Source organism: Bufo gargarizans, chromosome 4 (genome assembly GCF_014858855.1).
Source record: "Bufo gargarizans isolate SCDJY-AF-19 chromosome 4, ASM1485885v1, whole genome shotgun sequence".
Classification (NCBI taxonomy): domain Eukaryota; kingdom Metazoa; phylum Chordata; class Amphibia; order Anura; family Bufonidae; genus Bufo; species Bufo gargarizans.
The window spans coordinates 40,082,828-40,105,537 of record NC_058083.1 but is presented as its reverse complement, the minus strand read 5'-3'; the positions used below and the strand labels follow the sequence as shown (position 1 = coordinate 40,105,537).

At 47.2% G+C, this 22,710-nt stretch overlaps 1 protein-coding gene across 1 annotated transcript; it reads right to left on the bottom strand.

Annotated features, from left to right (window-relative positions):
• Positions 1-441: 441 nt before the first annotated feature.
• On the bottom strand, positions 442-20,347 carry LOC122936215. Its single transcript, XM_044292306.1, has 2 exons — positions 20,245-20,347; positions 442-1,697 (listed from the first exon to the last, which is right to left on the bottom strand). Exon 2 carries the CDS (start codon positions 1,683-1,685, stop codon positions 444-446), a length of 1,242 nt encoding a protein of 413 aa, XP_044148241.1. The 5' UTR covers positions 1,686-1,697; positions 20,245-20,347; the 3' UTR covers positions 442-443.
• Between the last annotated feature and the right edge of the window lie 2,363 nt (positions 20,348-22,710).

Genomic DNA, 22,710 nt, shown 5'->3' with positions numbered 1-22,710 from the left:
AACTGGAGTACAGCTGTAATGGAAACAAATCTGCATCAGTGTAGGGGGGCGGGGGTTGGTCAAGCTTTTGGGCTAATGTATAATATGTAATTATAGTTTTTGATGCACAAAATGGGTTTGTAAAAGATCAGAATGAGATTTTATGTGTAAAACTGCAGAACAGCCAGGTGTTACCATACACTGAGCTCACTTCACATGGCTCTCTGATTCTCCCAGCAGGGGGAGGGGCCTCACAGACACTGCAGGCTGCCAGACTGATGAGTCATACTCTTCACATGAACTAGCACACAAGGACTGAGTTCTCAGTGTGATGTCATAAGGAGGCGTGGCTGGCCTTCACTCTAGCTGCCCAAGCCCCGCCCAGCCTTATCTGCTGAAAAACCAGGAAGTGAACAGCAGAGTGACTGCAGGTGAGGATGAATGAGCGAGATGAGAAAACCCCTTTAAGGCCAGCGGCCTTGTGTTATCTGCATGGCCACATACTGGCAGAAACAGATGCCATTTACTAGATGTCCAGGAGGCTGTGGGTCACTGCTAGGAAAGTGTTTCTTGGCCATACAATTGGCATAATCAGAAGAATAATTGGTTATGGCTTTTTCCCACATACATTTTGCCAGATCAGTATCACGCTCGAAGGTAATTTGGAACAATTCTTTACATTCTTTTAGAGATGCAAAAATAAAAACCAAACTGGACTTTGAAGAACAACCAGCGAGGACTGAAGTTTCAGCTAAATGTAGATTGGCCTCACCAGTACTTCTGCTCATGTTCTGGATAACCTTCTCAAGCATAAACTTTTTCCAATATTCCATTTTATACGATGCAAAACCTACTGGAATTAAACTCATTGGTAAGTGCAGGAAGTGAAACCAATTTTGGGTAACACATGCTGATATGAATGCCATCAGAGAAAGAGAAACTATAAAAATAAAGCAAATTGCTATACAGATATAAATCAATTTTGAGTTCAAGAAATCAGTTGGAGTATCGTTTATCACTCGAATAGCTTTCTTGAATATTTCAGGATCTTTCACGACTGCTTTGAGGGAGTCCAGCACACAAGTGTCAGAGAAAACTCCATTACTGACGTCATCATCGTTTTCATTTACAGCTGCCAGAGATAGCAGCTGCTTCCCACCATATAGTATGGATGACTGGAAGTGAACCAAGACATCTTCAGGTTCTTTAGCCTTGTTCCTCAGCAGCCTGTTGCACAGTTTTTCAAAGAACTGCTCATCTTCAACTTCTAAGTAAGTTAAGTGGCTGAGATAAAGGGGCATTGGACATGGCTTGAGCATGACGGGAACGATGACTTTATGTGACATACAGTCCTGGAACATAGAGAGGTTGGCTTCAAAGAGACACCACCGACTGTGCACAAAATCTGGGCTCATCACCATAAGAATTTTTTGACTGCTCTGAATGCACTCGGTCATGTTTTCTATGATGGTCTTTCCGGCAGTGAAGTCCCGATCGTGAGTACAGATTATAAGGTTTGGAAATGTAGCCTCCAGCTTGCGGATAAGCTGATGCACCCATACCGAGTCTGCTCCACTGAAGCTTACGAAAACATGGTACATGTCTGTACCTGTGAGCTTAGGTACGGAGAAGAAATGTGAAACAGATGACCTGGAGGAGGAATCTCCATTTTCTGACATTCGATAGTTTTCCATGTTCTTTCTCATTTCTGCTTACACCTGTGATGATGAAGCAGAAGACATGACCTTAGTTCTTATTGTAAATAAGGTTTTTAGCTTATTAGACTAAATATAAACAATAATCATTAGTAGACAAACAGAAAGTTACTGGTAATGCCTGCACAAAAAGTATTTAATAGTGAACATGAGTGTGATTTCCAGGGTAGCAGGCTTATAATGTGCAGCTTGTGGCTATGTGCTTTAATATCACTGTGTGCACTATCCATGTACTGTGGCATCCTTTTTTTTTATCCCTATACTGTGACATTACTGTGTGCATTATCCCTGTACTGAGACAACACTGTATGCATTATTTCTGTATTTGACATCTGTGTACGTTATCCCTGTACTCTGACATCACTGTGTGCATGATCTCCTAACTGTGACATTACTGTGTGCATTATTCTGTACTCTGACATCACTGTGTGCATTTTGCTTAGACTGTGACATCACTGTGTGTGTGTTATCCCTATATTATGGTATCACTGTGTGCATTATCACTATATTGTTACATCACTGTGTGCATTATCGCTGTACTGTGACATCACTGTGTGCATTATTCCTTTATTGTGACATCACTGTGTGCGTTATTCCTGTATTGTGACATCACTGTGAGTGTTATCCCTGTCCTGTGACATCTCTGTGTGCGTTATCCCTGTCCTGTGACATCTCTGTGTGTGTCATCCCTGTACTGTGACATCACTGTGTGCATTATCACTGTTAGAGATGAGTGAAGTTCTTCAAAATTTGATTAGGCTGCTTCACCGAATTTTACTTTGTGATGAATTACTTTGTCACTAGGTGCATTTTTTTGTAAGTAGAAGGTGAAATGAGGAATTTCAACTTCGCGGAAAACCAAATTTTTTGGAAATTTGAATCGAAGTCCACTTTGTTAACTTTGATTCGCTCAACACTAATCACTGCACTGTGACATCACTGTGTGCATTATCCCTGTTCTGTGAAATCACTGGGTGTTCTGTATTGTGACAACACTGTGGCCAGTGTGACCAAAATAATCATAATTTTCTTAACATTCCAGAATGTGCTGTTGAATATCGTCATGGTCGAATGGAACCCAGGCTTTGCTACCAGGCATGGTTACTTGTTTCACCCCTTGTAGTGAATTAAAATGAGTGAACCAGCTAACATTACATGAACTATAAGTTTAATAGTAATTTGAGTATGAAGCCAGGTTCCCATTTTTCTGGTAGGACAAAAATCTACCAAAAATCATCAACAAAATACAACATATTGAATTGGCTGAGAAAACCAGAGTAAAGGGGTTTTACAACTGTTTTTGACTGATGACCTGTCCACTGAATAGGTCACCAGTATCTGATCGGTGAAGGTCCCACACCCAGTACCCCTAGCTGTTTGAGAAGGATCTGGCACTTGCAGTAGCGCCGTGGCCTTCTGTAAGCTTGGTACATAAGTGGGACTGAGCTGCACCTAGGTTATGTGACCAATGAACCTGATGTCACATGGATTAGGCAAAGCTGCAAGAAGGCTGTAGCGCTACTGCCAGTGCAGCTACCTTCTCAAACAGCTGATCAACAGGGGTCCTAGGTGTCCAACCCCCACTCATGAGATACTGGATAGATCATCAGTAAGAAAGAAAAATCTGGAAAACCCCTTTAATACATAATGAAAAAATATCAGCATAGATTTGAGGGCAATCTATAGGTTTGAAAATTTGCATCTTCAAAGGGTTCGGCTATGAACAAAGTGTGAAAACAGCTGTATAGTGAAAAGCAAAGCTACCCAGAAACCATGGATGGGGAAGGGAGAGTTCACATCCATCAGAAGAGAGAAAAAAAACTGGATCCTGTTGCATGAGTTGGCATCCGTTTGAGCCTACTTTATGCAGGACTTGTTTTCTGTCTAAGAAAATTCGGATCTCAGACGGAAATGGGTCAAACGGATACCAACTGATGCAACAGGATCCATTTTTTTTTACAGAAAGAACAGAATAGGAAACAGTGATGTGAACTCCCCCTAAGATGGGTTTTACTGGATTCAATTTATAGGCGATAAGTGGTTCACAGTTTGATCCTTTAGAAGCCACTTCAGATGTTTCTGCATTATAAAATACACAGATAGTACAATAAAACAAATGTGAGGGTAACTAGGTGCAAAAAAAAAGTGTGGTAATGTGGGATCATCAGCAACATCTAGCAGCTGTACTATACATTGTATGATGCAGAAATGCGTCAGGTGGCATTCAAATATATCTAGACAAGGAGACTGAAATTAATTGACATAATTAGAGAATGAACAATTCTTATCATTAGGTACATGATTAGGGTATTGGTTATTTATTCAGGGCCTCTCTAACAACCCCCCAACTTCTCCATGCTCACATCTCTCCCAAATAAGCACACACAGCCACTGTTCGGATTAAATTGGCCACAGTAGCCGTTTATTAAATGAAATTAATACATAACATAAATAACAATAAATTAACCCAGACGAGGGAGGTCGTAGAAGCCCCAAAAATTAACATCCATAAAATACCAACATGGCAATTCCACCTTGCCTCCAGCCAGGTAACACCAGCTCGGAGACACCAACTGATGGACGCCTCTCAGAAGCAACCAAGTGCCCCAACTATGAGAGTCCAGAGCCACCATTGAGGCCCTCTTATTCTCCAATACCATCCTATGCCACCAGCTTCTAGGACCTCCCACCGCCAACAACGCACAGCTTGAACCCTACTACCCTCAAGCTTGCACGTTCCTCCACAACCTTAACACCCTCTCAATACCTCCCTACAAACCCAGGGACCACAAATCAATACCCACCGCGTTGAGGTGCAGTCCGTCACCTCCAAAATCCACCACTACCTGACTCTACAGTAACTCAGGATGCCTGACCGCCACCACCCCATTCCTGGCCATGAATCTACCAATCGCCCTATTTAACTTAATCCTTGCCTTATTAATGCGCACTACCGACTCCCGCCACGTCTTACGAGGCACTCTATCCAGCCACACCGTTATCATGGCCCGGAAAAGGGACCACAATCGCAATAAATCAAACCTTATGTCCCTGATCGGAACCCTGCAGGCCCTAACTCCCAAGTCATTTCTCCTGACATGTAACACTAAGATGTCTGGAGGTCTGTCCAAAAGGACAAAACCATGCACTTCCCTCAGAACACTGCCCTATAACATACTTTTGCACCTGAGCCACCTTATTACCGCAACATTCTTCTCAAAGCCCAGCTGCCACCCGTTCGGCCACACATCTGCGTGCAGAGCCCCCCTAAAAAACGAATGAATGCCCTAGAATCCAAATCAAAACCGCAGTGTCCCCTGAAACACAAAAGCACAAATAACAGATTAATAACAACACCCCCTTTACTGTTACCTATCTCCCAACCTGACATACGACCTAAAACGGGCATATTCCCACCTTCCGATCCTTTTAATCACCTCATCGCTCATGCCTAGCTTGGCTGCCTCCATTGCCGCACCATTCCAGAAGGAATGACCCGTGAAATCCCCGGAATCCAGTCCCAAAGCTCGAAAGCGCTTCTTAAAGACCACTACAAACTGGAAGCGTGACAGGAATGACCTGTCTTCATGCCTGAGAAGGGGGCCTCCCACAAAACTTGTCCCCATCCTGTATTCCTGTAAACACCTAACTGGACATAACAAACACCCAGGAACCTCAAACAAAGTAACACAGCAAACAAACAAACAAAGATACTCAAAGACGTACCACAACCCTGTCCCTATACAGGTCTACATCCTCCTCATACAAACCACCCCTACATTGTACACTTTTGCACAATAACTCTCCCTAGAGATACTCCCGAAAAAGGTCAGTAAAAACGCTAACCTAAACAGCCGTACCTCGCTTGATGACCTGCACACCGAACCCGCCTGAACACCTATCTGCAACAACATCGCAAATGACACCGGCATCCTACTATTCACCGCACATCTCCCCTTTTTAGAGCTTCTCAATACTTGCCGGACCAAGAAGGTTTTCGTAACATCCGGTAAACCCCTCAATTTAAAACCTGCCATACAACGATTTACCTGCGCTACCGACCAACCCCTTTCTTTGGCATTCCCCAAGAATAATAACTAAGGGGCTTCCCCGTCATCCACACCCACCCCTAAATCCTCACACCACTGTTCCCAACTCCACCACACCTTACCGTATGCCATCCATGTACCGGCACTCAATGGCTCCCTCCCTTCTACTGTACCTCCAGGAGTTCCCACAGGGACTCCGGACACACCAACCCTTTCGTATCCGTTTCTGGGGCCAGCTGCCCAAAAATCTCCAACTGCAAACGAGAAAGGGCATCAGCAATGCTATTAGAAACCCCTGGCACATGAACAGCCACAATCCAAGCGTTAAGTGGCAAACAAAGTAAAACCAAATGTTGCAATAACTGAACCACCGGAGGTGAAGAGGCGGTCAAACCATTGATTGCCTGCACCACCCCCAGGTTATTACAATGCAAATGAACCTTCCTATTTCTGAATTTTTTTCCCCATAGCACCACTGCCAGTACTATCAGAAAGAGCTCCAGTAACGCCCTCAAAACTCAGGACTCTGGCCATCTCCCCGCACACCATTCCCCGTGACAATACACCCCAAAACCAACTCCCCCACTGCGTCCGAAAATAACTCAAAATCAAAACTGTCAACAGTATCGCCATAAACAACGCCCTGCCATTAAATTGCCCCAAAAACCCTTCCCAAACCGCTAAATCGCCATTTAACTCCCGGCCCAACTGAAGAAAATGATGTGGAACAACAACTCCCCCCGTGGCTGCTGCCAACCTCCTACAAAAAATTCAACCCATCGGAATAACAAGCAAAATTCAACTTCCCTAAAAGGGATTGCAAATCCCTCAAACTTATTTTTGGTGACCTCAACGCCTTTTCCACTACATCCCTCAAATTCCTCACCTTGTCTTTATGCAACTGACACTCTATTTTCACTGTGTATATGACAATCCCTAAAAAACTCTACTCCATCGTAGGGTCCACCATCTTCCCTTCCGCTAACGGCACGCCAAATGACTCAAAAACCGACTGCAACGTCGACAACAATAACGCACAAACCCGCAAATCCGCTGGACCTAAACAGAGAAAATCATCTAGGCAATGGATAATGGCGGAACAACACGCCACCACCCATTCCAGGAAGGAACTAAATGTTTTGAAATATGTGTACGACACCGAGCATCCCATCAGCAAGCACCTATTGACAAAATAGCCACCAAGACAAAAATAACCCAACAAATGCAAGCTATCTGGGTGAACAGGTAAAATCGAAACGCCGCCTCAATGTCTGTTTTTGCCAAAAACTTACCCGGACCCAGTTTTCGCACCCAATCCACAGCCACGTTAAAAGAGGTATAGATCACTGATAAAAGCTCAGGATCTATACCCTCATTGACCGACGCCCCTTTTGAAAACGATAAATGGTGAATGACCCGAAATTTATTCGGCTATTTTTTGGGAACTACCCCCAATGGGGAAACCCGTAAATTAACCATCGGTAAATCCGAAAATGGCCCATTCATCCTCCCCAACGAAACTTTCTTTGCCAATGTTCCCGACACAACCTACAAGTGCTCTAACGCTGAACGCACATTTTTCTTCACTGCGACTACCAGCAACGGGTTAGACGGAATACTAAAACCCCTCGTGAAACCACTCATTAAAAATTCTGCCTCTTCCCAATCCAGGTATCTATTTAGATACCGATCCATCCTTGCAACCCGTACGGGAGTCAAAGCCTTTTGCAATGGTCTCACCCCCTCTCTGCCTGCCACCCCTGAAGCAACGGCTAGCCCCGTGACTGTCCCCGCATGACGAACACTCATGTTTAAATTTTCATTTGGTCCCGAACTTGCAGCTCTCGTCGTTGAACAGCAAGCACAGGCCCTTGGCCGATGCTTTCGCAAAACCGGACTGACCTGCCCCTGCCTGTTCCTCCCGAATGGACTTCCCCGGCCTCACCGGCGCCGTCACCCTCATCCATAACCCTATATCCTTATGGTCCCACCGCATGCTAGGGCGTACCGCCTTCCTCTGTCAAAATTGTTCATCATACCTGAGCAACCCGAAACCCCCATAAACTCTATAAGCCTCCCCAATCACATCCAAATAGCAGAAAAGAGCCGTACAACAGTCTGGCATTTTCCCCCCAATCACACTCGCTAAAATGGCGAAAGCCTGCAGCCAATTTGCAAAAGTGTGTGGTATCAAACGATACTGACGCTTTTCCTCCTCCTCCTTTTTTACCCCATCCCTCTTACTCATATCCAAATTAAAACACTCCAAAGGGAAAAGAGAAAAAATATCTACATACTCCTCTTGCCTAATCCGCTCCCGTACCTCCTGCTTCAAATGCGCCCCTAATGGGCACTCAAAGCACATGTACACTGCCCCCCTCACCGCATCATCAACCTTGGGCCTATCATCCTCGCCGTCTGCCTGCGTCTGTACAGATACTGAACCCCCCAACCCTGGAACGCAAACCCCCTGCCGCCCCACCGACCCCCGTCCCTACACCCCAAGCGGTGCAGCACCTGACAAACCTACCCCGGAACCCACACCCGTCAAGCCACACAATAATTGCCCCAGACCCCCAATTAATTATTTGCTGCCCGCCAAAACCATGCACCCCTGAACCCTGAACCAGGGAAAGAAGTGAACCCAATGCCATCTCACCTGGCGCCCGAGTGCTGTGAACCTTGCAGCCGATGGTCCTGATTCCTGATGATCCACTCCGGACAACATAGGTGCAATCCTTCCAGCCGTCGACACACCGCTGGTGGACTGCATCCCAGCCCCCGCCACGCTGGATGCGCTCCTCGCTGATCCGGATCCATCTTCTTCCTCCACGTGGGCAAGACCAACCCAGCACTGTCTGTCAAACTATAGAGGCTCGTGAATGCTCCTGGCCTCCCTGTGCACAGCCTCTTCCACGCTGAGCAGGCCTCCCCCCCACCCCGGAGAGAGAGGAGCCCGCAGTTCCTGGTCCTGCACCCATGCTGCCTGCCACTGAGGATGGGGGCCTGGCCCCCCTGCCTTAAACTGGTTCCCGCCGACTAGCTGGATTCCTCCCACTCCGGGAGGAGCTTGAAGAAGGCTGCCTGTTGTCCTCCCGGTGTGGAGGGTCCCCAGAGGGGTTAGTGACCCGGCATCGAACCCTGGGGGTCTCCTCTGGGATAAGGCGCGCTGGCGGCCGTACCTGCCACGGCCATCTCACGCTTGGCTGCGGGCTTGCAGTGCCCGCCGCCTCCCCCTGCATCAGGCCGGCCACCTGCTCCTGTAGTCAACCCAGACCTCGGGCCTCTGCTGCTGCCCGTAGATGCCGCTGAATCTTGTCCACTGCCTGGGACATCGCTCTGTTAAGCAGCAGTTCCCGTTTATAAACTATATCCCACCCCCCCCCCCTAAACCACCCCCCTTTCCAACTGCCTTTAACACCTTACTGGCCAGCCCTTCATCCAAAACCTATCATGTCGGCCTCCCCTTATTCCCATCTTAGTCCGGCCTCACTGGAAAGCTCCTTTTACACTGCATGGAAGTGTAAACTGTACTCTAATCTGCCTTTTTGGTTTTGTACAAGGCAAAAGTTGTAGCTAGTACCAGGCAAATGGTACATTTTTTTGCCCCCTGCCAACAAGGTTCCAAGCGAGCCAAGCAGATATCATGCATATCATGAAAATGGTGCTGTGTGGTGATCAGTCAAAAAAATTGTCATAATACTGTATCGTCTGTGCGACACAGGACATTTTTTACGTGCAGTCTTCACGCAATGGCAATCTGCAAAACCATGCTGTGGTCAATTGTGAAGAAGCAAACATTTGTCTATTTGGTGGTTGTTGAAAGGATCCATTGAAAGCTTGATGGAGCAACATGCAACATAAAGATTCACCAAGTGTTATGACAGTAGGTGTGGAACCACTGTGTCAATCAAAATATTTGGCTTTGGATTAATCCATTAATCTTGAGAGTTCCCTGGTAGTCAACCTTTAGCCCCTGTACAGGGATCTGGACTTCACTGCAGGGGAACCACCAGGCTGCTACTTCGTGAAATAGACTCTGTGTCACTGACAGCTGACCCAGGGGGGTCAGAGACTCTGGTGCATAGCACAGAGGCGTCAGGCAAAATCATAGTCAGGGCAGGCAGAGTATGTGCAACATAGTAAAAAGTCAAAATGGAGGGTAGGCAACGGTTCGTTCAGACAATGGATTGTCAGAATCCCGTAAATGGGCAGAAAGCCGGTACATAGGCAAAATAACAGACCCCTTTTCAGGATACTAGCACTCTAGAAAACCTATTGCTCAGGCACCTTCACACAGTGGCAGGCACCTTAAGTACCCCATGGTAGCCAGCCATAGGTTGGAACCAATTAGGGTGCATGCTGGCCCTTTAACAGGCACAAGAATAGAGGCCAAGCCAGCAGGCAGGACACAGCCTGAATGGAGGGACAGAGCAAGCCCAGTGGCCAGACTCGCTGGGGAAAAGAAAAGCATGAAATGTGTCTGCTCTGCTGGAAAGCTGAATCCTGGAACCATTCAGTGAAACACCAAGTAGTTTCTGAACTCCTAGTCATACACAGCTACCAAAAGTAGCCACATATCAAAAATAAAGAACAGCATCCCTTTGATATTCCCTATTGTTCCTGTGTGTGTTGCATTGACATTGCTGCAGTGTCATGTGGAATCGCTCTGATGCCCAGCTACATTGAAGGGGTACCATGTCAATGGTGGAAAACAAAGTACCTGATACCAAAAGCGAGTAGGGTTGAGTAGAAGAGGTTACAGTCAGTACCATCTGTCTACCTCTCCATTTTCTTAAGTCTCTCCTATCTATTTCCTGGCTGAGGGAGAATTGCTAGTGGTCAGTTAAACCTTAGATGTTTTCTTGGATTTTAATAAATGTTCTTTCAGGCAAGTCCATGTATAAAATTCAAGGGTTCACTTTACCCCATGCGCTGCTTATTTTTACTCAATGTGCTCAATTGCAGTATATACATTAATGGTGCAACTGTTTGTGTGTTATCACTTAAGTTATATTATGTTTGTCTAGAGATGTGACCAGACCACATTGTGTGCATTATCAGTGCAAAAATACAGGAAATTCCATAAAACTTTCCTAATAATTGCAATATGCAATAATAAAATATTATCTGGATCTGAACCCGGACATATCCATATTTTCACCCAGGCAGCCCCCCTGATGTCAGCATTGGAGCATGAGCCCTGTGTTGGATCGCGCAGGGCAAGGGCTTTTTTATTTACAATAATACACTGCTGGGCAAAGGCATTTTCAGGAGATCCGGTGACATACCAGGCTCTCCTTAGGGCTGCCAGGCAGAGGCTCCCGCCCAGCAGTGTGCTCGGTGACTTTACCGGCTCTGATGGTCCAGTTTTAGAACTGCCCTAGCCGATTTACAGGCTAGGGCAGTGCTAAAGCCCACCCATCACTGCTGGTTACATCACTGGGTTCACTGCTGGGTGGAAGCCTCCGCCTGACAGCCCTAAGGAGAGCCTGGTATGTCACCGGATCTCCTGAAAATGCCTTTGCCCTGCGAGATTCAGCATGAAATACTCCGATGCTCATCTTAGTGGGGCTACCTGGGTGAAAATATGGGTATGTGCGGGTTCACCTCTGAACCCAGACAACCCCTTTAATTGATCAGTAGATGAGGCTCAGTTTACTGTTTTGTTTTACGGTCTTCTTATCTGCCAGATCAGAAAACAAAACAAAAAAAATTGAAAAAAAAAGAAAGAAAAACTGATCCTTTATTTTGAGCATCTGTTATGCCAATTTTGCATCCATTCAGCCATTTCCATCTGATATCCGTTATTTTAGAGGGAAGAAAAAGTCCTCAAGAAAGTACTTTCTCTTCCATCTAAAAAATATACAGTGGGATGCGAAAGTTTGGGCAACCTTGTTAATCGTCATGATTTTCCTGTATAAATCGTTGGTTGTTACGATGAAAAATGTCAGTTAAATATATCATATAGGAGACACACACAATGATATTTGAGAAGTGAAATGAAGTTTATTGGATTTACAGAAAGTGTGCTATAATTGTTTAAACAAAATTAGAGAGGTGCATAAATTTGGGCACCACAAAAAAGAAATGAAATCAATATTTAGTAGATCCTCCTTTTGCAGAAATTACAGCCTCTAAACGCTTCCTGTAGGTTCCAATGAGAGTCTGGATTCTGGTTGAAGGTATTTTGGACCATTCCTCTTTACAAAACATCTTTAGTTCATTCAGGTTTGATGGCTTCCGAGCATGGACAGCTCTCTTAAGTCACACCACAGATTTTCATGTATATTCAGGTCTGAGGACTGAGATGGCCATTCCAGAATGTTGTACTTGTTCCTCTGCATAAATGCCTTAGTGGATTTTGAGCAGTGTTTAGGGTCGTTGTCTTGTTAAAAGATCCAGCCCCGGCGCAGCTTCAGCTTTGTCACTGATTCTGGGACATTGGTCACCAGAATCTGCTGATACTCAGTGGAATCCATGCGTCCCTCAACTCTGACAAGATTCCCAGTCCCTGCACTGGCCACACAGCCCCACAGCATGATGGAACCACCACCATATTTTACTGTAGGTAGCAGGTGTTTTTCTTGGAATGCTGTGTTCTTTTTCCTCCATGCATAACGCCCCTTGTTATGGCCAAATAACTCAATTTTAGTTTCATCAGTCCACAGCACCTTATTCCAAAATGAAGCTGGCTTGTCCAAATGTGCTTTAGCCAACCTCAAGCGGCACTTTTTGTGCTGTGGGCGGAGAAAAGGCTTCCTCTGCATCACTCTCGCATACAGCATCTCCTTGTGTAAAGTGTGCCGAATGGTTGAACGATGCACAGTGACTCCATCTGCAGCAAGATGATGTTGTAGGTCTTTGGTGCTGGTCTGTGGGTTGACTCTGACTGTTCTCACCATTCGTCGCTTCTGTCTATCCGAGATTTTTCTTGGTCTGCCACTTCGAGCCTTAACTTGAACTGAGCCTGTGGTCTTCCATTTCCTCAATATGTTCCTAACTGTGGAAACAGACAGCTGAAATCTCTGAGACAGCTTTCTGTATCCTTCCCTAAACCAGCGGTTCTCAACCTAGGGGTTGCGACCCCTTTGGGGGTCATTCGGCCCTTTCCGTGGGGTCGCCTGAGGCTTACTATTCGGGCTGCACGATTGTAGCGTTACATTACCCTACTTCGTGAGATTTCCCTACCTCCTGACGGAAGTCAGGAGGTAGAGAAATCTCACGAAGTAGGGTAATGTAACGCTACAATCGTGCAGCCCTAATAGTAAGCGTCAGGCGACCCCCCGGAAAGGGCCGATCGACCCCTAGGTTGAGAACCGCTGGTTTAGGGGAAGGATACAGAAAGCTGTCCCGTCGCACTGCTAATGACGTGAGGAGGCGTTCTGACGTGAGTTTTGACGATCTGCGCATGGAAAATCTCAGCGGAGTTCAGCTTCACACCGGGACACTGCTCATGCGCAGGCCGGAGTTAGCCGCGCTTGCGCACTGGGCCGTAATATTTCCCTACTAAGGCTCTCCTGCGCATGCGCAGTGTCCCGGTGTAAAGCTGAACTCCGCTGAGATTTTCCATAAACTGTCGGTTTGCGCATGCGCAGATCGTCAAAACTCAGGAATGCCTCCTCACGTCATTAGCAGTGCGACAGGAAGTCAGGAGGTAGGGAAATCTCACGAGGTAGGGTAGTATAACGCTACAAATAGGAGAGAGATTGTTTCACACAGGAGTAACATACTTTACACGCAAAGACAGTTATGTGCGCAGTTTAGGACACATGAGGGGACACATAGGGCTATGAGGGGGACCAGCATAAAATGCTATATTTTTTATGCTGGCCCCCCTCATGGCCCTATGTGTCATAGCACACATCCCCTATAACAGCGTACTCCACAGATCCACCCCATAACAGTGCCATCCACAGGTCCCCCATAAGTGTCCTCCACAGATCCCCCATAACAGCGTCCTCCACAGATCCCCATAACAGCGTCCTCCACAGATCCCCCATAACAGCGTCCTCCACAGATCCCCCATAACAGTGCCCTCCAAAGATCCCCCATAACAGTGCGCTCCACAGATCCCCCATAACAGCGCTCTCCACATATCCCCCATAACAGCGCCCTCCACAGATCCCCCATAACAGCGCCCTCCACAGAAACCCCCATAACAGCGTCCTCCACAGATCCCCCATAACAGCGGCCTCCACAGATCCCCCATAACAGCGTCCTCCACAGATCCCTCATAACAGCGTCCTCCACAGATCCCCCATAACAGCGCCCTCCACAGATCCCCCATAACAGCGTCCTCCACAGATCCCCCATAACAGCGCCCTCCACAGATCCCCCATAACAGCGCCCTCCACAGATCCCCCATAACAGCGTCCTCCACAGATCCCCCATAACAGTGCCCTCCACAGATCCCCATAACAGCGTCCTCCACAGATCCCCCATAACAGCGTCCTCCACAGATCCCCCATAACAGCGTCCTCCACAGATCCCCCATAACAGTGCCCTCCAAAGATCCCCCATAACAGTGCGCTCCACAGATCCCCCATAACAGCGTCCTCCACAGATCCCCCATAACAGCGCTCTCCACATATCCCCCATAACAGCGCCCTCCACAGATCCCCCATAACAGCGCCCTCCACAGAAACCCCCATAACAGCGTCCTCCACAGATCCCCCATAACTGCGCCCTCCACAGATCCCCCATAACTGCGCCCTCCACAGATCCCCCATAACAGCGCCCTCCACAGATCCCCCATAACAGCGTCCTCCACAGATCCCCCATATAACAGCGTCCTCCACAGATCCCCCATATAACAGCGCCCTCCACAGAAACCCCCATAACAGCGTCCTCCACAGATCCCCCATAACAGCGTCCTCCACAGATCCCCCATAACAGCGTCCTCCACAGATCCCTCATAACAGCGTCCTCCACAGATCCCCCATAACACTGTCCTCCACAGATCCCCCATAACAGCGCCCTCCACAGATCCCCCATAACAGCGCCCTCCACAGATCCCCCATAACAGCGTCCTCCACAGATCCCCCATAACAGTGCCCTCCAAAGATCCCCCATAACAGTGCGCTCCACAGATCCCCCATAACAGCGTCCTAACACTGTCCTCCACAGATCCCCCATAACAGCGCCCTCCACAGATCCCCCATAACAGCGTCCTCCACAGATCCCCCATAACAGCGCCCTCCACAGATCCCCCATAACAGCGTCCTCCACAGATCCCCCATAACAGCGCCCTCCACAGATCCCCCATAACAGCGTCCTCCACAGATCCCCCATATAACAGAGTCCTCCACAGATCCCCCATATAACAGCGTCCTTCACAGATCCCCCACAACACAGCGCCCTCCACAGATCCCCCACAACACAGCGCCCTCCACAGATCCCCCATAACAGCGTCCTCCACAGATCCCCCATAACTGCGCCCTCCACAGATCCCCCATAACAGCGCCCTCCACAGATCCCCCATAACAGCGTCCTCCACAGATCCCCCATATAACAGCGTCCTCCACAGATCCCCCATATAACAGCGCCCTCCACAGAAACCCCCATAACAGCGTCCTCCACAGATCCCCCATAACAGCGTCTTCCACAGATCCCCCATAACAGCGTCCTCCACAGATCCCTCATAACAGCGTCCTCCACAGATCCCCCATAACACTGTCCTCCAAAGATCCCCCATAACAGTGCGCTCCACAGATCCCCCATAACAGCGTCCTCCACAGATCCCCCATAACAGCGCTCTCCACATATCCCCCATAACAGCGCCCTCCACAGATCCCCCATAACAGCGCCCTCCACAGAAACCCCCATAACAGCGTCCTCCACAGATCCCCCATAACTGCGCCCTCCACAGATCCCCCATAACAGCGCCCTCCACAGATCCCCCATAACAGCGCCCTCCACAGATCCCCCATAACAGCGTCCTCCACAGATCCCCCATAACAGCGTCCTCCACAGATCCCCCATAACAGCGCCCTCCCCAGATCCCCCACAACTCAGCGCCCTCCACAGATCCCCCACAACACAGCGCCCTCCACAGATCCCCCACAACACAGCGCCCTCCACAGATCCCCCATAACAGCGTCCTCCACAGATCCCCCATATAACAGCGACCTCCACAGATCCCCCATATAACAGCGTCCTCCACAGATCCCCCATATAACAGCGCCCTCCACAGATCCCCCACAACACAGCGCCCTCCACAGATCCCCCATATAACAGCGTCCTCCACAGATCCCCCACAACACAGCGCCCTCCACAGATCCCCCACAACACAGCGTCCTCCACAGATCCCCCATAACAGCGTCCTCCACAGATCCCCCATAACAGCGTCCTCCACAGATTCCTCATAACAGCGTCCTCCACAGATCCCCCATAACACTGTCCTCCACAGATCCCCCATAACAGCGCCCTCCACAGATCCCCCATAACAGCGTCCTCCACAGATCCCCCATAACAGCGCCCTCCACAGATCCACCATAACAGCGTCCTCCACAGATCCCCCATAACAGCGCCCTCCACAGATCCCCCATAACAGCGTCCTCCACAGATCCCCCATATAACAGAGTCCTCCACAGATCCCCCATATAACAGCGTCCTTCACAGATCCCCCACAACACAGCGCCCTCCACAGATCCCCCACAACACAGCGCCCTCCACAGATCCCCCATAACAGCGCCCTCCACAGATCCCCCATAACAGCGCCCTCCACAGATCCCCCATAACAGCGCCCTCCACAGATCCCCCATAACAGCGCCCTCCACAGATCCCCCATATAACAGCGTCCTCCACAGATCCCCCATAACAGCGTCCTCCACAGATCCCCCATATAACAGAGTCCTCCACAGATCCCCCATATAACAGCGTCCTTCACAGATCCCCCACAACACAGCGCCCTCCACAGATCCCCCACAACACAGCGCCCTCCACAGATCCCCCATAACAGCGCCCTCCACAGATCCCCCATAACAGCGCCCTCCACAGATCCCCCATAACAGCGCCCTCCACAGATCCCCCATAACAGCGCCCTCCACAGATCCCCCATATAACAGCGTCCTCCACAGATCCCCCATATAACAGCGTCCTCCACAGATCCCCCACAACACAGCGCCCTCCCCAGATCCCCCACAACTCAGCACCCTCCACAGATCCCCCACAACACAGCGCCCTCCACAGATCCCCCACAACACAGCGCCCTCCACAGATCCCCCATAACAGCGTCCTCCACAGATCCCCCATATAACAGCGTCCTCCACAGATCCCCCATATAACAGCGTCCTCCACAGATCCCCCATATAACAGCGCCCTCCACAGATCCCCCACAACACAGCGCCCTCCACAGATCCCCCATATAACAGCGTACTCCACAGATCCCCCACAACACAGCGCCCTCCACAGATCCCCCACAACACAGCGTCCTCCACAGATCCCCCACAACACAGTGCCAATTACAGAACTACCTAACACCTTGTAATAGACGGGCATACATCCTGCATATCAGATATTTACATTACAATTCATAACAGTAGCAAAATTAGTTATGACGTAGCAAGGAAAAAAATGTAATGGTTGGGGGTCACTACTACATGAGGAACTGTATTAAGGGGTCACGGCTTTAGAAAGGTTGAGAACCACTGCCCTAAACCATGATGGTGAACAATCTTTGTCTTCAGGTCATTTGAGAGTTGTTTTGAGACCCCCATGTTGCTACTCTTCAGAGAAAATTAAAAGAGGAGGGAAACTTACAATTGACCCCCTTAAATACTCTTTCTCATAATTGGATTCACCTTTGTATGTAGGTCAGGGGTCTCTGAGCTTACCAAGCCTATTTGAGTTCCAATAATTCGTTCTAAAGGTTTTGGAATCAATAAAATGACAACAGTGTCCAAATTTATGCACCTGCCTAATTTTGTGTAAACAATTATAGCACTTTCTGTAAATTCAATAAACTTCATTTCCCTTCTCAAATATCACTGTGTGTGTCTCCTATATGATATATTTAACTGACATTTTTTATGGTAACAACCAACGATTTATACAGGAAAATCATGACGATTAACAAGGTTGCCCAAACTTTCGCATCCCACTGTATATCTTAGACAAAAATGGCTGAAACAGATGCAAAAACTCATGCTCAAAATAAAGGATCCGCTTTTTTGTTTTTTTATTTTTAGTACTTTTGACGGATCAGAACAGAAAACGAAACAGTGATGTGAAAAGTTGTGAACCTACCCTAAGGGCTCATTCATATGACTGTGGTTTTGTTCTACATCCAACCTGCATTTATTGCGGCTCGGGTCCGGACCCATTCACTTCCACATTTACTTCCACATCTGTCTGCTGTCCGCATCCGTGTCTCCGTTCCGCGGCCCCGCAAAAATGATAAAACATGTCCTATTCTTGTCCGTTTTGCGGACAAGAATAGGCATTTCTATAATGGGCCATCCGTTCCATTCCACAAATTGAGGAAGGCACATGGTCGTGTGAACAAGCCCTAACCCTAAGTTCACACCTGAGCGTTTTACAGCGCGTTCAAACGCGCTGTAAAACGCTCAACACGTGAAAACCAATGCTTCCTTATGGCCCTGGTTCACACTTGAGCGTTTTACAGCGCGTTTGAACGCGCTGTAAAACGCCCGACGCATAAACAAGTTCTTGAGCTTTTTTTGGGGCGTTTGTCGCGCGTTTTGGCCATAGACTCATTGGAAAACACTGCAGTCAATCACACAAAAGCACGTCAAACGCGCGTTTACTATTGCAAAAAACGCGCATAAAAACACGCGACAAATACGCACGTAAAACGCGCGTCTCAGAAACGCTCAGGTGTGAGCCCAGGGTAAGTCTGTTAAACCCTTCACAATCATAGTTTCTTCTCATGTTGTCACACAATTTTGCTTCTAAGGGCTCATGCACACAAACATATTTTCTTTATTTTCTTTTCCGGACCGTACACGGAACCATTAATTTCAATGGATCCGCAAAAAAAAACGGAAGGTACTCAGTGTGCATTCCATTTCCGTATGTTCGTATTTCCGTTCCGCCAAAAAACAGAACATGTCCTATTTTTGTCCGCATGACGGACAAGGATAGCACTGTTCTATTAGGGGCCAGCTGTTCCGTTCCGCAAAATACAGAATGCACACGGACGTCATCCGTTTTTTTGCAAACCGCAAATTACATAAGCTCGTGTGAACAATCCCTAATACTGCAGTTTAACCTAAAAAATCATGCAGCCATTATCAATCACTATCCTTTGTGGATGGATTCCAGACTCTGTGCCTAGGGCAGCACCAGCTGTAATTTAGCCCTGGTCCTGTGGTCTTGTTGTGGGTGTAAGGATGGTTTATTAGGGTCCATTCACACGTTCGTAAGTGTTTTGCGGTCCGCAAATTGCAGATCCGTAAAACACGGGCACGGGCCATGTGCTTTCCGCATTTTGCGGACCGCACATGGCCGGCACTATAATAGACATGCCTTTTCTTGTCCGTGTGTGCGGACATGTTCTATTTTTTTGTGGGGCCACGGAATGGAAGTGCTGGAAGCACACTGTTTGCTGTCCGCATCTTTTCCGGTACCATAGAAAATGAATGGGTTCGCACCCGTTCAGTAAAATTGCAGAATGGATGCAGACCCATTTTGCAGATGTGTGAAATTGACCCTTAGAGCTCATGCACACAAACGTATTTTATTTCCGTGTCCTTTCCTTTTTTCTTTTTTGCAGACCATATGCGGAACCATTCACTTCAATGGGTCCTCCCAAAAAGTTACTCCGTGTGCATTCCGTTTCCATATGTCCGGATTTTCCTTCCGCAACAAAATAGAGCATGTCCTACTATTGTCCACATTACAGACAAGGATAGTACAGTTCTATGAAGGGCCAGCCGTTCCGTTCCGCAAAATATGAAATGCACACGAACGCGGACTGCAAAATACATACGGTCGTGTGCATGAGCCCTTAAGGAGACTTATTGCAACTTTCCTTAAAATTGTAATGCACATTAGGCTTGTTCAAACGACCGTATGTATTTTGCGGTCCGCAAAAAACAGATACGCAAAAAATACGGATGACATCCGAGTGCATTCCGTATTTTACGGAACAGCTGGCCCTTAATAGAACAGTACTATCCTTGTCCGTTATGCGGACAATAACAGGACATGTTCAATTTTTTTGCGAAACAGAACTATGGACATGCGGAAAAACAGAATGCACACAGAGTAACTTCAGTTTCCGCAAAAAAAAAAAAAAAACGGACACAGAAAGAAAATACGTTTGTGTGCATAAGCCCTTATCCACGCTAGTTCTTTCCAGGAGACGTCTGTCCGTGTCTCCTGGCGTGTGGAGCAGTATTTAATATCAGTTGCCAACGTGCCACGGCTGTAACATGTATCATGCATTGTAAACAGCTCGGAAAGAAGCTTTTGAATGTGTTCCTCTTCCATCAAATCTTTTAAATAATTTTGGGCAAATGCAAAAGAACACCTACCTGGTTAATGTAGATCAAAACCTTTCTGTTTGCAGCAACATCCAGAAGGGGAAAAGACTAAAATAATTCTGCTGGTTTTCAGTTTCATTTCGGTAGAAATTCAGCGCCCCTCCCGTACTTTGTCTTTTCTAGAAGAACTGGTTAGTAAAGTTGCCTGAGGCTGTTATGCACTGAAATGTCAGACATTATAGTCAATGGGGACGGAGCGGCAGTCGGAGGCACGCGGTTACTATCGGCAGGACGGATTTGACAGGCTGTTCACCCGCCGGAGGTCCGTGCCGCTAGTGTGAAAGCAGTGTCATTTAAAATTACTAACTGATGGTCACTATGGACCTATTTACGTTTTTGGATCATGTACTGTTTATTAAATTAAAACTTCACTTTTATTTTTACTTATAATATATATATATGTATGATGTATTTTCACTTATAACAATAAACTATTAAACTATAGACGTTAAAACTATCAGTGATGCGGACTTGCTCAATTTGTTGCGATCTATCTGTACATTATATGTTCCGCCGTTATAGATGGCTTTAAGTAAATGGACAGAACAGCTGAGGGGAAGGACGGGGGGAAGAAGGGAGGAGGGGGAAGGGGAAAGGTAGTGGGGGTTTGTGGGGTGTGAAGGGATTACGTGGAGGTAATGCAGCTGTATAGTATAGATACTGAACGCTCCTATACTCTTTGGAGTGTTGTCTTGATCATTATTGATCAATTGCGCAGTAGAATAGCTTTATTTCCGTTTTTTATTTCTTTATTCATTATCGCAATCTAATACACCTCCTCCTACTCAGCTACTACTCATCATACACCTCCTCCTATTCAGCTACTACTCATCATACACCTCCTCCTATTCAGCTACTACTCATCATACACCTCTTCCTACTCAGCTACTACTCATCATACACCTCTTCCTACTCAGCTACTACTCATCATACACCTCCTCCTATTCAGCTACTACTCATCATACGCCTCCTCCTATTCAGCTACTACTCATCATACACCTCCTCCTATTCAGCTACTACTCATCATACACCTCCTCCTATTCAGCTACTACTCATCATACACCTCTTCCTACTCAGCTACTACTCATCATACACCTCTTCCTACTCAGCTACTACTCATCATACACCTCCTCCTATTCAGCTACTACTCATCATACGCCTCCTCCTATTCAGCTACTACTCATCATACACCTCTTCCTATTCAGCTACTACTCATCATACACCTCCTCCTGCTCAGCTACTACTCATCATACACCTCCTCCTATTCAGCTACTACTCATCATACACCTCCTCCTATTCAGCTACTACTCATCATACACCTCCTCCTATTCAGCTACTACTCATCATACACCTCCTCCTATTCAGCTACTACTCATAATACACCTCCTCCTGCTCAGCTACTACTCATCATACACCTCTTCCTATTCAGCTACTACTCATCATACACCTCTTCCTACTCAGCTACTACTCATCATACGCCTCTTCCTACTCAGCTACTACTCATCATACGCCTCCTCCTATTCAGCTACTACTCATCATACGCCTCTTCCTACTCAGCTACTACTCATCATACGCCTCCTCCTATTCAGCTACTACTCATAATACACCTCCTCCTGCTCAGCTACTACTCATCATACACCTCCTCCTATTCAGCTACTACTCATCATACACCTCCTCCTATTCAGCTACTACTCATCATACACCTCCTCCTATTCAGCTACTACTCATCATACACCTCCTCCTATTCAGCTACTACTCATCATACACCTCCTCCTATTCAGCTACTACTCATCATACACCTCCTCCTATTCAGCTACTACTCATCATACACCTCCTCCTATTCAGCTACTACTCATCATACACCTCCTCCTATTCAGCTACTACTCATCATACACCTCTTCCTACTCAGCTACTACTCATCATACGCCTCTTCCTATTCAGCTACTACTCATCATACGCCTCCTCCTATTCAGCTACTACTCATCATACACCTCCTCCTATTCAGCTACTACTCATCATACACCTCCTCCTATTCAGCTACTACTCATCATACACCTCCTCCTATTCAGCTACTACTCATCATACACCTCCTCCTATTCAGCTACTACTCATCATACACCTCCTCCTATTCAGCTACTACTCATCATACACCTCCTCCTATTCAGCTACTACTCATCATACACCTCCTCCTATTCAGCTACTACTCATCATACGCCTCCTCCTGCTCAGCTACTACTCATCATACACCTCCTCCTATTCAGCTACTACTCATCATACACCTCCTCCTATTCAGCTACTACTCATCATACACCTCCTCCTATTCAGCTACTACTCATCATACGCCTCCTCCTTCTCAACTGCTGTTTTTCTTATCCTATATTTTTCCTACACTCTGCATCCCGACATGTTTCGCTGTGTAACCAGCGTCTGCAGGGGATAACGCATGTGTTATAGGTT